General features: G+C 39.1%; 2 protein-coding genes across 3 annotated transcripts in view; one reads left to right on the top strand and one right to left on the bottom strand.

Annotated features, from left to right (window-relative positions):
* LOC117006338 (MAGUK p55 subfamily member 3-like) overlaps nt 1–10,490 on the top strand; it is a 22,041-nt gene extending 11,551 nt beyond the window's left edge. The window contains exons 10-19 of one of the 2 annotated variants that reach the window (XM_033078718.1): nt 272–468; nt 1,981–2,045; nt 3,135–3,155; nt 4,788–4,829; nt 5,246–5,404; nt 6,043–6,123; nt 7,510–7,603; nt 8,323–8,431; nt 9,260–9,382; nt 10,298–10,490. In XM_033078718.1, the coding sequence (XP_032934609.1) occupies nt 272–468; nt 1,981–2,045; nt 3,135–3,155; nt 4,788–4,829; nt 5,246–5,404; nt 6,043–6,123; nt 7,510–7,603; nt 8,323–8,431; nt 9,260–9,382; nt 10,298–10,477 (1,071 nt within the window). In that variant the 3' untranslated portion in view covers nt 10,478–10,490. Of the gene's footprint in view, nt 1–271; nt 469–1,980; nt 2,046–3,134; nt 3,156–4,787; nt 4,830–5,245; nt 5,405–6,042; nt 6,124–7,509; nt 7,604–8,322; nt 8,432–9,259; nt 9,383–10,294 lie in introns of both variants that reach the window. The other variant, XM_033078717.1, reaches the window with a different exon arrangement.
* On the bottom strand, nt 10,484–18,728 carry LOC117006355 (ras-related protein Rab-18-B-like). Its single transcript, XM_033078744.1, has 7 exons — nt 18,612–18,728; nt 18,486–18,541; nt 18,270–18,331; nt 16,183–16,255; nt 15,180–15,298; nt 14,225–14,291; nt 10,484–13,422 (listed from the first exon to the last, which is right to left on the bottom strand). The coding sequence occupies exons 1-7, from the start codon at nt 18,674–18,676 to the stop codon at nt 13,247–13,249; spliced, it is 618 nt and encodes a 205-aa protein (XP_032934635.1). The 5' UTR covers nt 18,677–18,728; the 3' UTR covers nt 10,484–13,246.

Here is an 18,728-nt window from a genome sequence, read left to right as displayed (position 1 = left end):
TATTACATTTTGTACTTAATGTAGATTGTGATCTGTGTTTCTTGGAACTTCGGTCTTTGGAGTCTCATGTTCCACAGTTCTGATAAATAATCACTGGGTATGTGCTGGAAAGTTAATTAATTTTTCTGCATAAGCTGCTAGTTGTGTTTTGGAGTGCTTGAAGGAGGGATAATGTGTATATGCAGTCAGCAGTGAGGAAAGCCTTTTAAAGGCAGATATTTGAAATTCCAGCTAGGGCAAAAAGAAATGACATGCTGACTTTCTTTTCAAGGTGTTTATGAGGGCACTTTTCTGCTATAACCCCAAAGAAGACAGAGCCATTCCTTGCCAGGAGGCTGGGCTGCCCTTTAAGAGGAGACACGTGCTGGAAGTTGTGAGCCAGGATGATCCCACGTGGTGGCAAGCCAAGCGTGTGGGGGACACCAACCTCAGAGCGGGCTTGATCCCCTCAAAACAGTTCCAAGAAAGGTTTGTCAGCAAAAATTACAGATTTTCTTTCATGTGTAGTGTCACTATATTGATATATTGATTTTTTTCACAGAAAATGAAGGGCATGGTCATGCCAGGGTAAATACAGCTGCTCAGGGGAAAGTGCTAAAAAGCTCCATCTTCTCCAGTTACAGAATCAACTTCCTAGCTTGATTTGGGTGTTTTACCATTGTCTTAGTGCTTTGTAGCATGAGGACAGAAGCACTTGCTAAGCAAACATGTATGAAATGAAATGTGGCGTATCAGTCTCTCAACCATCTTGGCTTATGGAGACACTGTATTTCACAGCCTTGTACTTGCACAGATTTATTTTAATTATTTTGAATTTATGCACATAATATCTGGTCTTCTGGCTTCTAAGAGAGTATTTAGCTTGGACTGGGATACCTTCTAGAGCTAGAAGTTTCTCTGTTTTCCCAGCAAGATATGTGTATTTTCTGCAGAAAAAATATCCCTCAGTTCTTATTTAACAGTGCAGAAATCCTGTATTTGAGAAGAAATCTGTTTTAAGCCACTTTGTCATTCTTGCTGCAAATCACTTCTTTGGCTTGTAGGTGTTATAATCTAAAAATTGAACAGGTCTGATGCTGCTGCTGGCCTGCATGATTTCCATAAGGTTTCTAATGGAGGTCTTGGCTCCTTTACATGAAAGCTCCTTTGAACAACATAAGGCAAATTCTGCCTCAACAGCTGTTCCCTTCTTTCTGGGCATGCATATATTGCAAAAAATACTGCTGCACTGCAGTCTTTTAAATTTTTTGGACATTGTAAACATGTATAAAGATGTATGTAGGAATACAGAAATTGCTTCAGTGTCTGTTTCCCCTGAGTGAGTGTATAAATGCCTGAGCAGCATCTTCTGTCTGTTACAAATATTGCAAAAAAACACTTGGGAAGAAATTGTGGTTTCAATTGCCAGCAGTGAGGGGTTTCTTGAGGGTTGGATTTTTGTGCTAGGGTGTTTTTGGTGTTGGGTTTTTGGTGGGGGGAGTTGAGCAAATAGGAATTGTGGTCTGGTTTGTGATTTTAACACTTAAGACAATTTTACTTGGTACTCTGTTCTTACATTTTCACACAAACTGGGTAACTTGATTAATAACAGAACACTTCAAACTGATCTGGAGAAAGGTGGATAATTTCTACACATGCATAGCTGCAATGACTGGTTTGGACAAAGGTTATCTACTTTTCTTAGTGTTGTAAAAAAATCATGTGGAAAAAAAGGGAAATAGAAAAAATGGATTGATAAACTATTGATTTCTATGCTCTGATATATGAAAGCATAAAATGTTTTAGAATCTTCATTCATTAGCAGTAACAATCTGAGACTGTCATATTATTTAAAACCTTTTAAATAGTTGAATCAGATACATTATAATTTTTTTAAGAAAAAGCACTATTTAATTCTTTTCCATGCTATGTGTATAACATGCTGTGAATTCTTCATAATTCTCAGTTTACATATCTAAAATACAATGATTTTCTGTTCAGACGACTGATTTACAGGAGAACAACAGGCACTCTGCAGAACACCAGACCTCTGAAGAAACCATTATGTGAGTCTGTTTTGTTCTTTCAGTGATGTTTTAATTGATACTAAGTTCTCAGTATTTGTTGTTTCAGGACTGATGTGTTTGAGAGTATTTCACCACTGATTGGTGTTTTGAATACAATCTGCCATTGGTTGATATGCATGGACACAGCTGCCCCAGGGAAGGATTTGGGTTGGAGCTTTATTCAGTGTTGCTGGTGCCTGTTGTTTTCAAAAATCAAATCCCTCTCTTCCTGCTCTCAAGAACATGAGGCCTTACATATTTAGATGCCTTAAAATTTGCTAGTGTTCCCCCTTTTTATGGTTTGAAACTTGGAAGCTGCAAAAATCACCTAATGCATATGTGAGTGCATGAAACTGCTCTAAACTCATGTGAAAATAAAGTGTAGCTTCAAGGAGGATAAAAATCACTGGAGCTGGAAATACAATCTGCAGAGCTGGTCTTAAGCAGACTTCAGAGTGATTGTTGTTTACAGCTCTGCAGTTTGTGTCACTGAATTATTCACAAAACCTCTGCTTGTGAGGGAATTGCTAGGAAGTGCTGGAAAGCAGAAGATGTTAGGATTATCCCAAAATGTGTTTCTGTTGCTCTTGGGTGCTTCAGCACAGGCAGTGTTGATGTGAGGGGAAGCCTGTGACTCTGTGCAGCCAAGATTGTGCAAGGATTCTGGAAATGCTCTCTTTTGAGTAATAGAAGTGAATTTCTGCCTTTGGTGCATGATGAAACACAGGTGCTCTTGTGCTGCAAGGAGGGAAGCTGCTCAGTCAAGTTATAAAATAGCATTAGTGATTAAAATGAAGCTTTTCCAAGTTAGTTTCCATTATACTTAAATGAGGAGGCATGTCATGAGTGCTGCTTCAGCTTTATCTCAGATGTTTTGGAGACCATTAAGCTGATAACTGGTTATAATAATTCCATTTCAGCCCAGAATTCTTTTATCAGTTGACAAGGGTACTGTATTTGCAGCACTTTTTGAAAGCCTGTTAAGCAAATGAAACCAAAAGAACCTTCCTTTCCATTGTCTGTAATTTTGCTCAATTATTTGTCCATCTTTTAATATCATCCCAACTCTGCCTTTCATGCTAACTATAGATGATCAATCTTCTGACAAAGGTAGGTGCTCTCCTAACTCACTTTCTGTCTGAATAGAAACAACCAATAATTTTCTAAAATACTTGCTGCAATTCCAAAGGGAGCAGTAGATCTATTGTTCCTAGGACATTTTCTTTGTGAATTATTATTTAAACTAATGTAATTTAGATTGATGACTTAAGTAATGATAACTTCCAAGTTTGCTTCAGATTCAAGAGAAAAAATTTGTCTTCTGAGAGGTTTCTGTAGGTTTCTGAGTGAGGTTCAAAGACTTGCAAGTTAAATGCAGTCTTTGTATCTGGTATGTTTGAAAAATAAAGAAATATTGGGGTTTAGCATTTTAGGGCACCCATGTCAATCCTAAGTGATTTGTCTTCATTGTTCATTTGGGCTGTTTTCTGTGTTATTTTCATTATGAGCAATTCTGTTGGGCTTGTGCAGTTTAGATATCATTTACCAGCTGCTTTTCCAAATATCAGGTGTTTCCTGTTGAATTCTGTATACTGTGATTTTTTTTCACATTACACTTGCTTGTTGCTATTCATATTCCAAGTATTAGCATTCCATAGACTTTGATGAAAGTACAAATCATGTTGTGAAATCAGAGTATAGCAGTCATGGCCAGCTGTCAGAACACAAGTCTGAAAGAGCCTGCCTTGAACAGCAGAAAATAAACAAAAAACCAGCTCTGAATTGATGTCATTGCTATTTGTATTTTTTCTTGGTGTAGGCAGAATGTTTGGGGAGTACACATTGGCACTGTTTGATTACACACCTTCATGCAATATTCATTTAAAAACAAAGCCCTCTCAAGTGGCACTTTTGGTTAGAGGTTTAAGTGCTGTGAATTTTTGCTAATGGTTGGGTTTGTCCCATACAGCACCACCTCAAAATGAGTAGAGCTGTGTAAATATTGCAAGGGCACAGGGGATTAAATGTTGACAAACCAGGCATCCCTCTTTCAGGAAGTATGAGAACTCAGTATTTGTCTTAGGATTACAGTGTATTTTTTGCAGCTAAGTATCAAGGTTTTATTCTGCACATTTGAGGGGCCTTGGGGGTGGTTGTAATTTGAGGAGGGACAGGTTGGGAGTTTTTAACATGTTATTTTGCATACATGCATATGGCCAAAGCATCAAATCTTTCTTTTTTTTAAGAAAGAGTTAATAAGCAATGATAATTTAACTTGGTCAAAATGAAAGGGGTTAAAGTTCTTCTTTATCATTTCTGATCTGTTTTTTAAGCCCAGATGATAATGAAATATCAGAAGAGTCAATTTTTTACATAATCATAAAAGAGCTCTGTGTTTGTGGAGTCTTCTTCTTCACTTAACCCTGAGTGTCATACTTTACCAGCAGCATTAATCAAATGTCATGAATGCTGAAAAGCATAAACTTTGGTAACTGTAAATACCAAGATACAAAATTCTCTAGTTCAATATCAGAGTCAAGGACTTTTTAAAATATATACCACTAGCCAAGGCAAATATTTTTTTGGTATCAGCAATGATTAAGTTTAAAAAGTATGTGCAAACAATGCAGGATATAAAATTTCTTTCCTTGCTAATGAGCCAGACTTGTATCACACACATTACCTAAAATATTTCCTTTCCCCTGTGCCCCACCCTCCACTTCCTTGCTTTTTAATTTACAGAGGACTGTGACTGTGAAGGATATTTCAATGGACACTACATAGGTGAGTAACCAAAACCCTTTACCTCTTCCCTAGCACCACCACCCCAAAAAAACCCAGAACCAAAATGAAAACAAAACACCCCACCAAATAAAACCTCCCAAAAAATCCACCTCCACATTAAACAATTAAAACTGGACTGTTTAATTTCCTATACATTCATAAACTGGATTATCTCTTTGAAGAGGCATAATCTGATTTTATCATAACCAATGCTTGGCAGCTAAATGTTGTGAGAGGGATTTATTATCGATTTATTATCCAAACATTTCTCCTATAATCTGAGCATACATGCACTGATTGGATTATAAACTGAATTTATGGGAATAACTCCCATTTGGAGACAATCACTTATAGCTGAACAAGCCTGAAAATCTGAGGTGAGTGGGGACATGTCAATGTATTTCTGCTCTGCACAGCTGGATTGCGCAGGAGCTTTAGGTTAAGTCGGAAGGAGAAGGAAAATGTGAATGAAGGCAAGCAGGCAGAGCAAGATGCAGCAGAGTTCCTGACATATGAAGAAGTCACAAAATATCAGCAACAGCCTGGTGAACAGCAGAGACTGGTGGTTTTGATTGGTAAGATACCCAGTTGGTTCAAATTTTTTCACATTTCTCCTTCTTCCCTTATCCTGCACTTCCAGATATTTGGTTTGAGGGTTTTTGTGGTTCTGGTGGGATTTGTAAAGATTTTTTTTTGTTTTGTTTTTGTCAGAACTCACTCTTTTATTTTAAATTACATTTTAAAACAAAAAAGGACTCAAACTCTCCAAATCTGTAAAAATAATGATGCAGGACTATTTCTCATTTTTTGGATTCACTTTCCCTTGGTTTTCACTCCAGTGTTTACTTAGGCTGTCAGAACTCTTGATGAAGAGGCAGATGTTAGAATTATCTAACAAGACTTTGCATGCAGTTTTAATGCAGATTATCAGCCTTGTGCTAAGCACTAAAATTCAAGAGTATTTCATAGAACTGACTGCTAAGATCACAGATTTTCTGATTTAGTGTCTGCCAGGTGATTGTCCAGCAGTTGTTCACAGAATTAAATTTGTTCCTAATGATCTTCAAAGCAGAATGTCTTGAGTTCTCTCATGAAGAGGTTTCTTCAAGCACACTCCTGAATCATATTATTTGTGTAAAACTGATATATTTATTTTCTGCAATATTTCATTTTTCACAGAAATCTCTCAGTCAGCTTTATTTTATTTTATTAGGTTGTTTGGGAGCCAGGTTAAGTGAGCTCAAGCAAAAAGTTGTGTCAGAGAACCCCCAGGAGTATGGTGTTGCAGTTCCACGTGAGTAAAATTTCCTGACTTGTGTTTGTTGTATCTTTATTCCATAAATGAAATTTATAAAATTCCATAAACTCCATGTCTAATGAATGTTGTGCCATCAGCACTAATGATAATTTGTGCTCTCACTATTGATTAGATGCTTATTTCTGAAGTACTTCAAATTTTTTTTCTCATTGTAATATGCTATATTTGCCTTTAATAGGTGAATAAATCATTATGTAACTTGGCACATCTGCATTTTGGAATTCTGTCAGCTCAATGAGATTTTTTTAAATTGTGTTTTCTTGAGTGGGGAAATTGCATTTTCTCAGTGTCTGTTAAAAGAAAAACTTAATGCAGGAAGAAAAAATAGAATGTGACTAGCAAAGAGAACTGGTGTGATAAACTAGGATCTTAAAAGTCAGCCAAAACATTGTGTGTTTAAAAGAGGGTAATTTTTCTTGAGTAAAGCATTGCACATGCAGTTAAAAAAAACCCAAAACAGGCAGCAATAAACCAAGTCAAAATTAGGGCAAGATTTGAAGTTGTTGATTAGTGTATCTAGGCTGTTCAAACAAGCAAGTCAGGTAAGAGAATTTAGTGATTGTTGCATGACTTTGTGGCTAGAGTTGCACTGAATTTCTTTTACTGGATTATTTTCCAAAAAAATGGAATTATCAGAGACACACAGACACAAAAATCCATTGTCATTTTTATTCCCCAACAAGCTACTTTTTGAATCCAAAAAAATAACATTGAGGGCACTGTTTATATGTTAATACCTTTTAAAAAAGAACATTTTTCAGACTGACTTCAGGCAGTTAGCAAAAGAGCCCAAATTAGTTATTCCTACTTGAATTTAAACACATACACAAAAAAAATAGCAGACATTACTTTTATGGTCTGGCATAGATTTGTAGAATGATCATCAAAGCTTCTCCTACAGTAATAACAATTACAAAAAGAAATTACACCAAAAGTAAGGGACTGACATAATTATGCACACAGTACCTTAGGAAATATCCATCAGTATTCTTCCTGCAAATTCAAAGGTAGCATAATAGGACTTTTTGTATTTCCTGGTTTTATTTTTGAGCTTTCCAAGAGAATGAAAGTCCAGAATGCCAAACAGTTTTCTCTAGGATTTATTCTGCTTCATCTGTCAGGTGTAAGTTTTTTTTGTTAGTTACAGCACTGCTGGAAGCAAAACAACTTCATTTTTGGTCCTGCAATATTTGAAATTGAGTTTAAAACAAAATTATATGGTCTAATTTATGTTGTGTTCATTTGAATTTGTCACTGTGTAACTTTCTTGTTTGAAATTGTGAAAATGTGACTGGAACTAAGTAGAGAAAACATTTGCAAAGGTTGATGTGTCTCCCATGTCTTGCTTCCCTTCTCTTCTAGATACAACAAGGTCAAGGAAAAGTCATGAGAGAGAGGGAGTAGAATACAATTTTGTTTCTAAGCAGTCCTTTGAGACAGATGTGCAGCAAAACAAGTGAGTTAATTTTAAAATACTGCTGTAATTGACTATTTTAAAATATTGCTTGTTCAGATTTACATCACCTGAGTACCAAAATCAGGTGACAGGTTGGACAAGCTGTATTAGATGGGTTCAGCTTTCTAAGTAAAATGCTCTTTATGGAGTCTGGACTGTTAGAGCAAACTCAAACATTCAGCTGGAAGCAATTTAGGAATAACACTAGTAAGAGCATCCTGAGTTAGAATTTAAACCTGCATAAGTGTTATGGTTGGTCAGAATTGAATCTAGTGAAAGTAACAGGTACTTAATTGGGCCTGTCACTCTGTTTAATATGAGTAAGAAGTTTTATTCACAAGTCTCCTTGGAAGTGTGTGGTGTGGTTATATCAGACTTTCTGTGAGCCTGGGTGTGTTTCCTCAGAGTTCAGATCTTTACTTCCAGAAGTCTCCCAGAAGATGGGAGAACTGCAGTCCATTTCCTTGCCAGCTTTTTTCCATTTTCTGAGGAAAATATCCTTTTTTCTTCCCCTTTTTGTCAGTAGTGCTGATAAGAATTGCTACTAAGCAAGGAAGGGGGAAAAAAGTGAAGAAAGGAAATCCCTCCCCACCCATTCCTGGTTTTCTGCCTCTCTCTCTTTGACTGCTGTGACTTCAGGAAACAGCTATCAAATGTTCTAAGTTAAATATTCTTAATATTGTTTGTAGGTGGTATTTAGAAATGTATTGACTTTTTAGATTTGTGGAACACGGAGAATACAAAGAGAATTTGTACGGTACAAGTCTGGAGGCAATCCGCTCTGTGATGGCCAAAAAGAAGGTTTGTTTGGTGGATGTGGTACCTGAAGTAAGTTCTGCAGCTTCTTTTAAAGAATGCAAATATGATTTACTGCTGCCTGAGCAGAATAGGGCTCTTGGGAAAGCAGTGCAGTGGTTACAGTTCCTACATGTCCAGCTGGTACAACCTGGGTGTCCCTTTAGGAGCCCTCACTGTGGGACTTTGCCCTTGCTGTAGGACTAATGTGCATCCCTGTCCCAGGCTGCTCAGGTCCTACACTCAGAACAAAGTTGTTCTTTTCATTCTAGTTCTCATTTTAAAAATGCTGGCCATAGCACACCCACATCCACCCAAGGCTCTCATTTGTAGAATCTCAATTTAGCAATTTTTGGGTTCAGGTGTGGAATACAATAAAATCCTGAATCACCCCAGGACATGAGCATTGTAATCAGTGCTAGCAGACTGCTGTTAATACTTCCATGCTGTGAGTTAATACTTGAAATTTTGATCCAGACTTTGTAACTGGGCTAGGAAAAGGCTGTGGTACTACCTCAGATGAATTCCAAGTTTAAATTTTGCAGTGTTTGGCTGCTTAGGTGAAGCAAACCAGAATTTTCCCATGAAGTCAGGTATTTTATAATTTGCTCCCTATTTTTTGCCATGTCCTTGCCCCTTGGAATCCTATGCTATTCAGGCCATGCTCCATGCACTCTTGTAGCCAGGACAGTGACATGAGCCTTTGTTTGAAGAGCAAGAGATTGCTGTGGCCAGATGTGCAGGACCCAGGGCTTCACACCAGTGTGTCAGCCTGTACCAGTGAAACCACTGGAAGCAGTTTGAGTCTATCATTGACATGCAGCAAAAACAAGTCTGATAACAAAAATCATCTGTTCACAGGCAGTAAAGCACTTGAGGACTCCTGAGTTTAAGCCTTATGTTATCTTTGTGAAGCCTCTCATTTCAGAAAAGAAAAAACATGTCTTAAAATCTCACGTGTCAGAAGAAATCTCAACTCCCCTTGTAAGTATTCCAACTTCTAATCTCTTCTTTTTAGACAAGAATGAAGTATTTGGGCTTGCACTTGTATTACATGAAAGAGCTTCTCTTCCACAACAAGAGTTGAAGTGGGGCACTAAGTTGGTCCTGTAGCCTTTCAGATGGAACTTCAGAATGGAATTTTTGATTCTTTATATATTCAAGTTTTAAAGTAATATGAAGCCAAATGGCACCCTTTCATATGGATCTGGGTAAATCATCAAGGCTGCAGCAGAAGTTGCTGCTGAACTCAGATGAACCAACAATAATTTTATATTTCTGATGATTTACATTCTACATTTCATCAAATGCTAATGGCTATTTCTTACACCCCCAGTGTGACACCACAGCAGTGTCAGCCAGTGTTTCAGTGGTGTCCACTCAAAACACACTGTGTATTTCTTAGGATCAAACCTAGATCAGCTGCAGATTGGTGATGTGTAAATATGAACAGAGTGCATAAAGCCATTCCTTTGGGTAACCTGATCTTAAATTTGTAACCTGATCTTAAATTTATGTTACAGAATTCAGTTCACTTGGTAAGTTTTTGTGTAAGCACTCAAAATACTGAACTTGGGACAGCATGTGCAGCATTCCTTTTCTGTTTTTGAGGAGTGTAGTTCCCATATCTTGGGTTAGGCAACAACTCTAACTACATAAAGTGAAGTATCACCATCATATTCCCCCCTCCCTGAGGCCCCTTGCATTTTTTGGAACACCTGCCAGCAGCATGCTGCTCCTTGATCTTAGTTTTAATATCTTCAATAGCTTTTCCTAATGGTAGCAGCTCATGTTGCATGTTCTCAGAGTAATGACTCATTGTGCTAATATACTTTAAAATGCTAATAACCAGAAGGACATGCTTTAAATTTCAAACCAACATCTTGTGTTGATCAGCAGGATGAAGAACAGCAGGAAATTATTAATTCAGCAGCATTCATTGAAGAGCAGTATGGGCATTTAATTGACACTGTACTGGTGAAAGAAGATCTCCAGAGTGCATGTAATGAGCTGAAAACTGTGTTAGATAAACTAAACACGGATTCATTTTGGGTGCCAGTTAGCTGGGTTAGATCATAGCTTGTTACCATATTTAAGGGAAAGACTGTATAAAAATGTTCTGTAAATACCTGAATTAGAAAAGGAAATACGTTGAATTTGCTTCAAAACTGCTGGTCTTACCTAGAAGGCAATAAATAAATAAAGACTGTATGAGGAAAGACCAAAGTCACAAGCTGACACTGCCTTTCTGAGTGAAAATTTTGAATAGCAGTTGTCATTTAGAAGTCAATACTCAGACTAAATAAGCCAGTCCAGTCTTTTGTTGATCCTTAGACTGGAAGTAGTGCATTTTTTGCTGAGACACTGACAAGATGGAAGGTTTGTCCTTTGGCCACAATTCTAACCGCAGATTTTGTGGCTAGAGTTAAAAGCTCAGAATAAAGCACCCCCTTGGGAACAAGCTCCTTCAGCTGGGTGAGAAGTGTTCTTTGGAGATTGGTTACACCATGGCAGTTACTGGCTGCCCAGCAAAACCTGCTTTCCCTCACACAGAAGCATTAACTGCAAATCCTCTTAGGCACTAAAAACTAGTCCAGCTATAGAAGGGTTTTTTTTATGTCCATCACATTTCCCAGTGCTCCAAGCTGTGTTGCACAGGTCACAGGTTATGCCCACTTTCCCAGTCACAAATGCTGAACAACCTGAGTGTACCTGTATGACTGCCAACTCATAAAACATACATTTTTATAGTGTACATGAAAACAACTGCATATGGCTTGAAAATAGGATGGTTAAGAAGCTTTGTTTCTGCAAAACATCTTTGCCTGTGCTACTTGGTGGGACACAGCCTTGACACCAATGGAACAGCTCTAAAAAGGGCACTGAAAGGAGGAGCTACAGGTCAAAATCATCATCCTTCCAGCATTTATGACTTCTGCTCCAAATCTGGTAAAGGTTTCCAGAACTGACTGAAGAAGAAAACTGTTAGAAGAACTTGTATATGTTTGAGGAGACTTGAATATACAGGAGTTTTCAGTGGGGCTGAGGAAGATGCAGAGATGATTCTGGAAGTAGCTGTGCTTTATACTGGGGGATTCAAGGAGAGAGCATTGTACAGGTGCATGGGAGCTGCAACTATTTCCTGTTTTCACTGCCTGCTGAGGTCTGTTATTTCCTGTGTATTGTGCCCTTTAAACAAGACCTTTTGGTGTACCAGTCTTGTTCCTTCTCTCTTGATAGTATAATGTTACTCTTGTTCCATGACATTTAGCAGAACTGAAAGTTGCATATTAAAAGTACATTTCTTACATACCAGTGTCACTGAATCTACATTATGTAAAGCCCAAAATGTGTGGAAGAGTCATCCCCCATCCATCTTCTCCAAATGGCAACTTTCATGTGTGGTCCTTTTGGGCATTGAGGTTCTGTTCCTACTGCTCCAAAAACAAGAACTTTTCCCAGTCAGGTCCCTGCATTGTCAGTGCTGCAGCCTGCAGCAAATGCACAAGGACTCCTCCACATGCACTGGGGTGTCAGCTCTGCAGCCATGGGAAAGCACAGTCACCAAAAGGGATTTGGCTTCTTAGAGAGGCAATTTGTGACAGATGGACCTTGATCCTATGAAAAACTGAGTGAAATATTTTTAAAAACTATTTCAGTAACAGCATTTCAAACTAAGTCCTTTTATGAAAATAAGAAATGGCCAGACTGATCTCACCCTAGGTCTGTATTTCAGGTTACAAACAGATTTTTATAGTCTGCAAGACATATAAATATTTAGAAGATTCAGATTTAAGTTAAAAAGCTAAGGGTCAGAATTTATTTAAAGCAAGGTTGTTATCATAACATCTTAAAATATTTCAAATGACCAGCAGTAAATAAAGCTATGTTTACTTTGTGATCTAACATAGCATGAACAAGCAAGGCACAAGTTACACCTTAAATTTTCAGTTATTTTAATGTAAGTTAACAAAATACAGTATTGCCATTGAAAGTGTAAAAGACAGAAAGGTAACTTCATCGTGGGATTGGTGACAGACACACTCAGCCTACTGGAAAGTCCCATAGGCAGCACATTTTCTGTTAAATAGAAAATGAAATTTGTCACTGTGGTTGCTGGAAGAGGAGGAGGGTTTGCAGAGAACCAGTGACTGCAAAACCACAGCCATGGTGTGAGGCAGCCCAAAATGAGTGAAATGAGGAGTGCATTCCATCCCTGATCCTCAGTGCAAAGAGAGCAGCACAGGGGCAGCTGCAGGGAAGGAGGAGGGGTTTCCTGACAAGTGTTAAAAGATTCATCCTCTTCCTGATAACCCTAAAATTATCTGGTAACTCAGTTTACTGTCCGGGGACATGGAGCAATTTTGACTTTTAAAAAGCATCCAAAATCAGGAAACTATGCTGTCAGGGTGAGTTACTCCTGGTGAGTAACTGCATTAAGGAAATTTGGGTGCCTGAAAAGACTCCCATACCTTCCCAGGGAAGAGAAGTTTCTTAGTAACATTCCAGAACTAAACACCACCTTATTTATGCCTTATTAAGGCAGGAATTCCAGCAAAAGTCCATGTTGAATGGACAGCAAGAGCACAATACTCTTAAGCAGCACTATGATTTAATAATGAAAAATCTGAGAGCTACCAGAAAAATATCTGCAGACAGCAGCTGTGCAAAAGGGAAGGAGAAAGTGGTTTTTGTCAAGGAATAAAAAAGTATTTTGCTAATGAGTTCGTGTTTTGGATCTGCACAACTGATGCACATCAAACATGGCACAGATTGGTGCTTGGAATCCCATCCCCACCCCTTTTTTTTTTCAAGTCCTTTAGTCAGACAGAACAGCCACCTGCACATTTAAATAAGTGCACAGGAGGCACCACAAAACCCTTTATTCTGCTGTGCTGAAGATTCCATGAGCTGGACTCCCTTCTTCTCTGTGCTCTCATCCCCAAGAGCTGGAGTCTGCAGGATCTTTATGACCAGTTCCTCAAAGGCAAATTGCACTCCATCCTGTGTCTTGGCACTGGTCTCTGGAGGAAGGGGAAAAAATATTTTATCTTATTTGCAGGGAGTATATTCCACTTAGTAAAAATTTATTTTGGGACCAGAGAGAAGATGGGAGTTTTTTAATGAGTGAACCTCCTCTCCATTCTCTCTTAAAGGTACACTTAAGTTGAATGGAACAAACAGAAATACATTCCAGTCTGAAGTATCACATTTTTCCACCTAAAAAGAAATCCACAGTTCCCCATTTTCTCCATAATGGAGAAAAAGAAATTTTTCTCAGCTTGTGACAGTAAATCTGGAAGATAATTATTCCATAACAAAGCTGAAAAACAAAGAATACAGAGGGAATTGCATGTTGTCCCTTGTTTCAGTTTCTCCTAGAAATCTTTTCAAGATTTCTCTTTAGAAATTCAGTTTGTTCCCCACCTTTCTATCCTCACATTGTACATTTTATTGTTGCTCTAAGAATTTTGTCTTTTTATGTAGCTGCAACAGAAATTTGGAAATGAAACATCAGCCAAGGTCCTTACAGACATCAATAACGAGGAAAATTTCAGTCTTCTGGGCTCTGAATTAAAAAGTTTCAAGAGAATAAAAAATTTGTGCTTATACAGTGTTTGCAGTAAAAAGTGCTTCTAGTTGCAGTCAATGCAGAAGCTGAAACCTTCATCCCTGCATACAAATTACAGCAAAAGGAACCCATATTAATTAGGTATTAAAAAAAAAGGTAGCAACCCATCAACCTGAAATGCAATTGTATATTCATGCTTGGCAATACCAAAATAAACATTTGGATATAGAAGTGTTTGCCCCAGAGGTGCATACCTATAAAAAGCAGTGAGTGTTTCCTGGCAAACTGGAGCCCTTCCTTCCTCTCTACTTCACGGTCAGGCTGCAGAGACAAATGAAGAACATGACTGAAATGAGCTACACTTGCTACTTCAAAATGCACCCAGAAAAGCACCACTGCAGCAATGAAGTTTTGTTGAAAGGAAAAAATGTCTTTAATATGTATTAATCCACTGGATTTTCCCCCTCCATAGCTCCCTGCCAGGCTGGCTGTTAGGGGGTGAAGCTGAACAGCAGCAACATCAAACCACAGAATCACAGAATGTCCTGAGCTGGAAGGGACCCACCAGGATCATCCAAGTCCAACACCACATCAGCAGGAAATGAATGTTGCTGTGTTCTGAACCAAGCAGAAGCAAGATCCAGACCAGAAAGGCTCAGCAGTCAAGTCAAACAAGCCCATCAAAGGTTCTGAAACTGGGCACGCTGGGAGGGGCAGAAGAGAACCCAGCTCAGGAGAGCCACACTGGAGTCTCTTGTTGCAAGGCAAGAGCAGAGCACCTCACTGTGCAATAGCATCTGAATGTGCCAGAGCAGCCCAGAAACAAACAGCAAGCAGTGCCCCTCCAGTGCACACCCTGCAGCCACCCCCAGAGCTCAGCCCCCTTCCCCACCACCTGTCAGAAAGAAAGCAGCATTTTCTTCTTTACCTGTGCTGTAGGTAAGTTCAGTGCTACACAGCAGTTTTTGGGCAGACCTTGCACCATCTTAATGGAACATCATCAACTGCATCTCTCCAGGAAAGCTTCCATTTAAATCTTTAACAATATCTGCTTCTAAAATGATAGAAGTGGAGCCTTCCCAACTCAGCTGCAGAGTAAATTACCTCCTGACACAACAGTTGTGTTACTTACAGCACTTCCCTCACATTTACACTCTGGTGAATAAATAATCCAGGGCAGAATGTAAAAGGATGCATCCCCAAACTGACCTTATCAATTTTATTGCCAACCAACATCTTCACAATGTTGCTGTTGGTGGTGTGCATTTCCAGCTCCTTCAGCCATCCTCCTAGTCCTGTGAAAGTGTCTTTTCTTGTAACATCATACACTGAGAAGAGAGGAAAAGGAGCTTAACAGCTGTAGAGTATTGGACAATGTTTTCTTCATTGTGACAGAACTTAGTCCACACTTCCTAGTAGGGAATTACAGAGAGAAGCATCAACCACACACTGCTCCCAGAGCTGGCACACCCTGGGCTGTGCTCACCCAAAGTCACTTGAGGATTAAAGAACACAAGCACCTCTGGGTGAAAATCAGATTTACCAACAGAAATCTTCTACATGTTGGTAGTGCTGAATTGGGACACACAGAGTATTTTAAAATAGGTATTTTGTCACCTAATTTTATCTATAAGTACATGCACACACTGCTGCTAAAAACATGGACTGAGTTAAAAGCAACTTTTGGGCACTGCATTTACATAAATCACTAAGGTTTAAAAATCAGAGAAAGAATATTTTGTACACCAAAGTTAAGGTTAGCCTTCACAAACCCTGAAATTAAATATGCCTTTGTTTTCTAATTGCTGTTGTCACACAGGAAGGGCTTAGCCATCCATTGTCTGTGTACAAACCTCAAGTCTTACCATAATCACAATAACCAAATTCATAGTTTCTGGGGAAAAAAAGAAGTAAAACATCATGGGGAAAAGAACACAACACAACCCCTGATTAGCCTTATTACCAGAAAACCACCCAAGCAATAACTACAAAGGCAATAATTTATAACACTAATTATACTATTATACTGTCTTTTTTAATTTAAAATACTTTGAAGCAGCCAGTGGTTTAGCTAATGAGCAGTAATGTTGTAAAAACCATAATTACTCCTCTGATTATCTTGGATAACCTCCTTTTGCAAGGACAGGCACATTTAGGAAAAAACAAAGACCACAATTTCTGTAATCATGCTTTTCTTCCATTTATTTCATACCTAAAACAACCCCTTGAGCTGCTCGGTAGTAACTGGGAGTGAGTGCTCTGAAACGCTCCTGTCCTGCTGTATCCTACAGAGGGAGGGGGGAAAAAACCCAAACACACATCATCAAATACGTTTAGAACAAAAAAAAAGGTATTTTAAACTAAACAGGATGAGTAAATTTAGAATTGTCATGAGCAGTAAGGATACATGGAATATAAAGATGTGAGAATGAGGAAAGCAGTCAGAAAACAGCAGCAGCAAATGGTTAAGGAGGGGTGGAAAAGCATGGGGAGGACTTGAGAAAGTAAAAAGGGTAAATATACACCTGTAACATGAGAGACAACAGGAAAGTAAAAGGGACTCCAGAGAAATAAAAGGCAAGCAGCCACACAGACGGGTTTAAAACCAGCTGAACTGAACGAGGAATAACTGATTTTCTGTAGGAAGGGAGACAGAGGTTCCAAGTATCTCCCTGTGCTCCTTTAGCACAAGACGAATCGAGTTTGAAAGAACTACTTCAAGACTGCTACGAGCCTAAGTAGGTAAGAAATTAAAAATCAGTAGTTTTATTCAATTATTACTGCAGTATGTCTCACTTAAACCCATGAATAAGTAAGAATAAGTGAGGTACTAAGTACAATATGAAATTCAAAAAGACCCTCAAAACAAACAGTAAGAAGGCAACAAATAACACAAATTTATTTTTAAAGATTTATTTCCTTTTATGTACAGCTTACAATTGACAGACTAACAGCTATATTGTAATGTATTTATTCTTTGTTTTAAAAAAGAAACTAAAATTTGGAATATAATTACCTAATTTGATTCATTGTTAGTAGGGAGATTGTATTTTAGTCCCAATTAATTAGTAATGGCATTTTCTTTCTCAAATATCTATGACCATACACATAAAATCTCTCCTTCCTAAGGTTCTTTCATTCCACTTAGAAGAATTAAATGTTCGTTTTATACTATAAAAAATCCTGATCACTCAGCTGCAATCTGATTTCAGCCTGCAGATACTGAAAATTCAGCATCACTAAGTTCAGGGCAAATATCTGAGTTTCCCAAGAAGTCTGACTCAACCTTCAAATAGTTCAAGAACAAGTTTGTGGATTTTCTGGGCATGATTTTAACCAGAATAAAGCATCACTGAATTCCTGCACAGCCCCTAGAGGCAATCAGGCAGCTCATGGCCCAGAGCATCACCGGTCTCTGTTCCCTCTCTGTGCTCCTGGCTCCTGCAGGCACAGCACACCCACCTCTGCCATCCAACATCCTGAACACTTCACAGAGCTCTGACAAACTGCAAAGCTCTTCTAGAACTGCAGGAAGTCCCGAAGCTTGACTAAGGAAGCCTTTAGAAGTGTTTTTGTTTGTCTGCAAGTACCATACTGTGAAAAACGAGATTCAATTTCCTGGTAGATTTTAAAAGGTTTAATAAAAGACAATAAGAAACAAACAACAAAATAAAAGGTTATAACAGCCCGGTGCTTGGGATTCAGCCAAGATCAGCCCTGCTGTTTTGGAGCCACCCCTTAAATTCATCAGCATATTTATAGACCTATCATACATTTTCAAACTTTTCTATAAACTCTTTTCCATATTCCATGAACTGTTTTACATGGCCACTACTTGAGTCTGCCTTTTTAGAGCCTGTGAGTTTCTTGGCTGTGGTTTTAGTTTATTTTTCTTATCAGTCTTAATTTGGGCTGTGGTTTTTAATTTTTATAGGTGGTTGGTGCTGGTAGCTGGTGTATCAGTAGCAGGTGTCTTCACTGGGGGTTATCCAACCAAGGTAGTTCACTTACTACAAACACACTTTACTCCTAAAGAAAACTATATCTTAAAAACCATTTCAACACCACACAGGTAGTATCCATGCTAATATTTGCAAAAAGCCAATACCATAATATGTATTTATAACAGTACAATCAAGACACTCATTCTACTCGTGCTGCAGCCTAAGTATACAATCTCAACATGCAGAAGGCTTCAGCAAAGAGAGCAGGAGCAGCAAGGAAGAAGAAAGCACAAAAACGAGCTCCTGAAGCTTGCACATCTCTCAAATGTACCCATCTGTCTGGAACAAAACCTACCCATATGGCCAGCTGTACTGCACGGCCCTGCACCACCATTTTCTTCACTTTAAAATCAATACCTAAGATGTAAGAAGGGGAAGCCCGTCAGAAGGAACTGTAAAATCGAACTGTCCTGGGCAGCCGCAGGATGCCGGCTGCGGACCCCAGAAAGAACAGGCCCAGAAAGTACAAGGCAAAAAGAACACCCGCAGCCCCGGGCGGGCTCCAGCTCACCGACGGTGGGTTTCAGGCGCGGCTCAAAGGTGCCGTCCGTGACCCTCCGCAGGAGGCTGTGGGGACAGAAACCGCGGGCTCAGCCCCGGGCTGCGCTCGGGGACCCCGCGCCGGCCGCAGCAGCACCTGGACTTGCCCACGGCGCTGTCTCCGACCAGCAGCAGCTTCAGCGTGATGTCTGCGGGCTCCATCCCGCGGGGCTGCGCTCCCCGAGCAGCGCCCGCTCCCCCGGGCGCTCCGGCA

This window comes from Catharus ustulatus, chromosome 23 (genome assembly GCF_009819885.2).
Source record: "Catharus ustulatus isolate bCatUst1 chromosome 23, bCatUst1.pri.v2, whole genome shotgun sequence".
NCBI lineage: Eukaryota > Metazoa > Chordata > Aves > Passeriformes > Turdidae > Catharus > Catharus ustulatus.
Note: the sequence above shows the minus strand (reverse complement) of the source record. Positions and strands in the feature narration are given on the sequence as shown.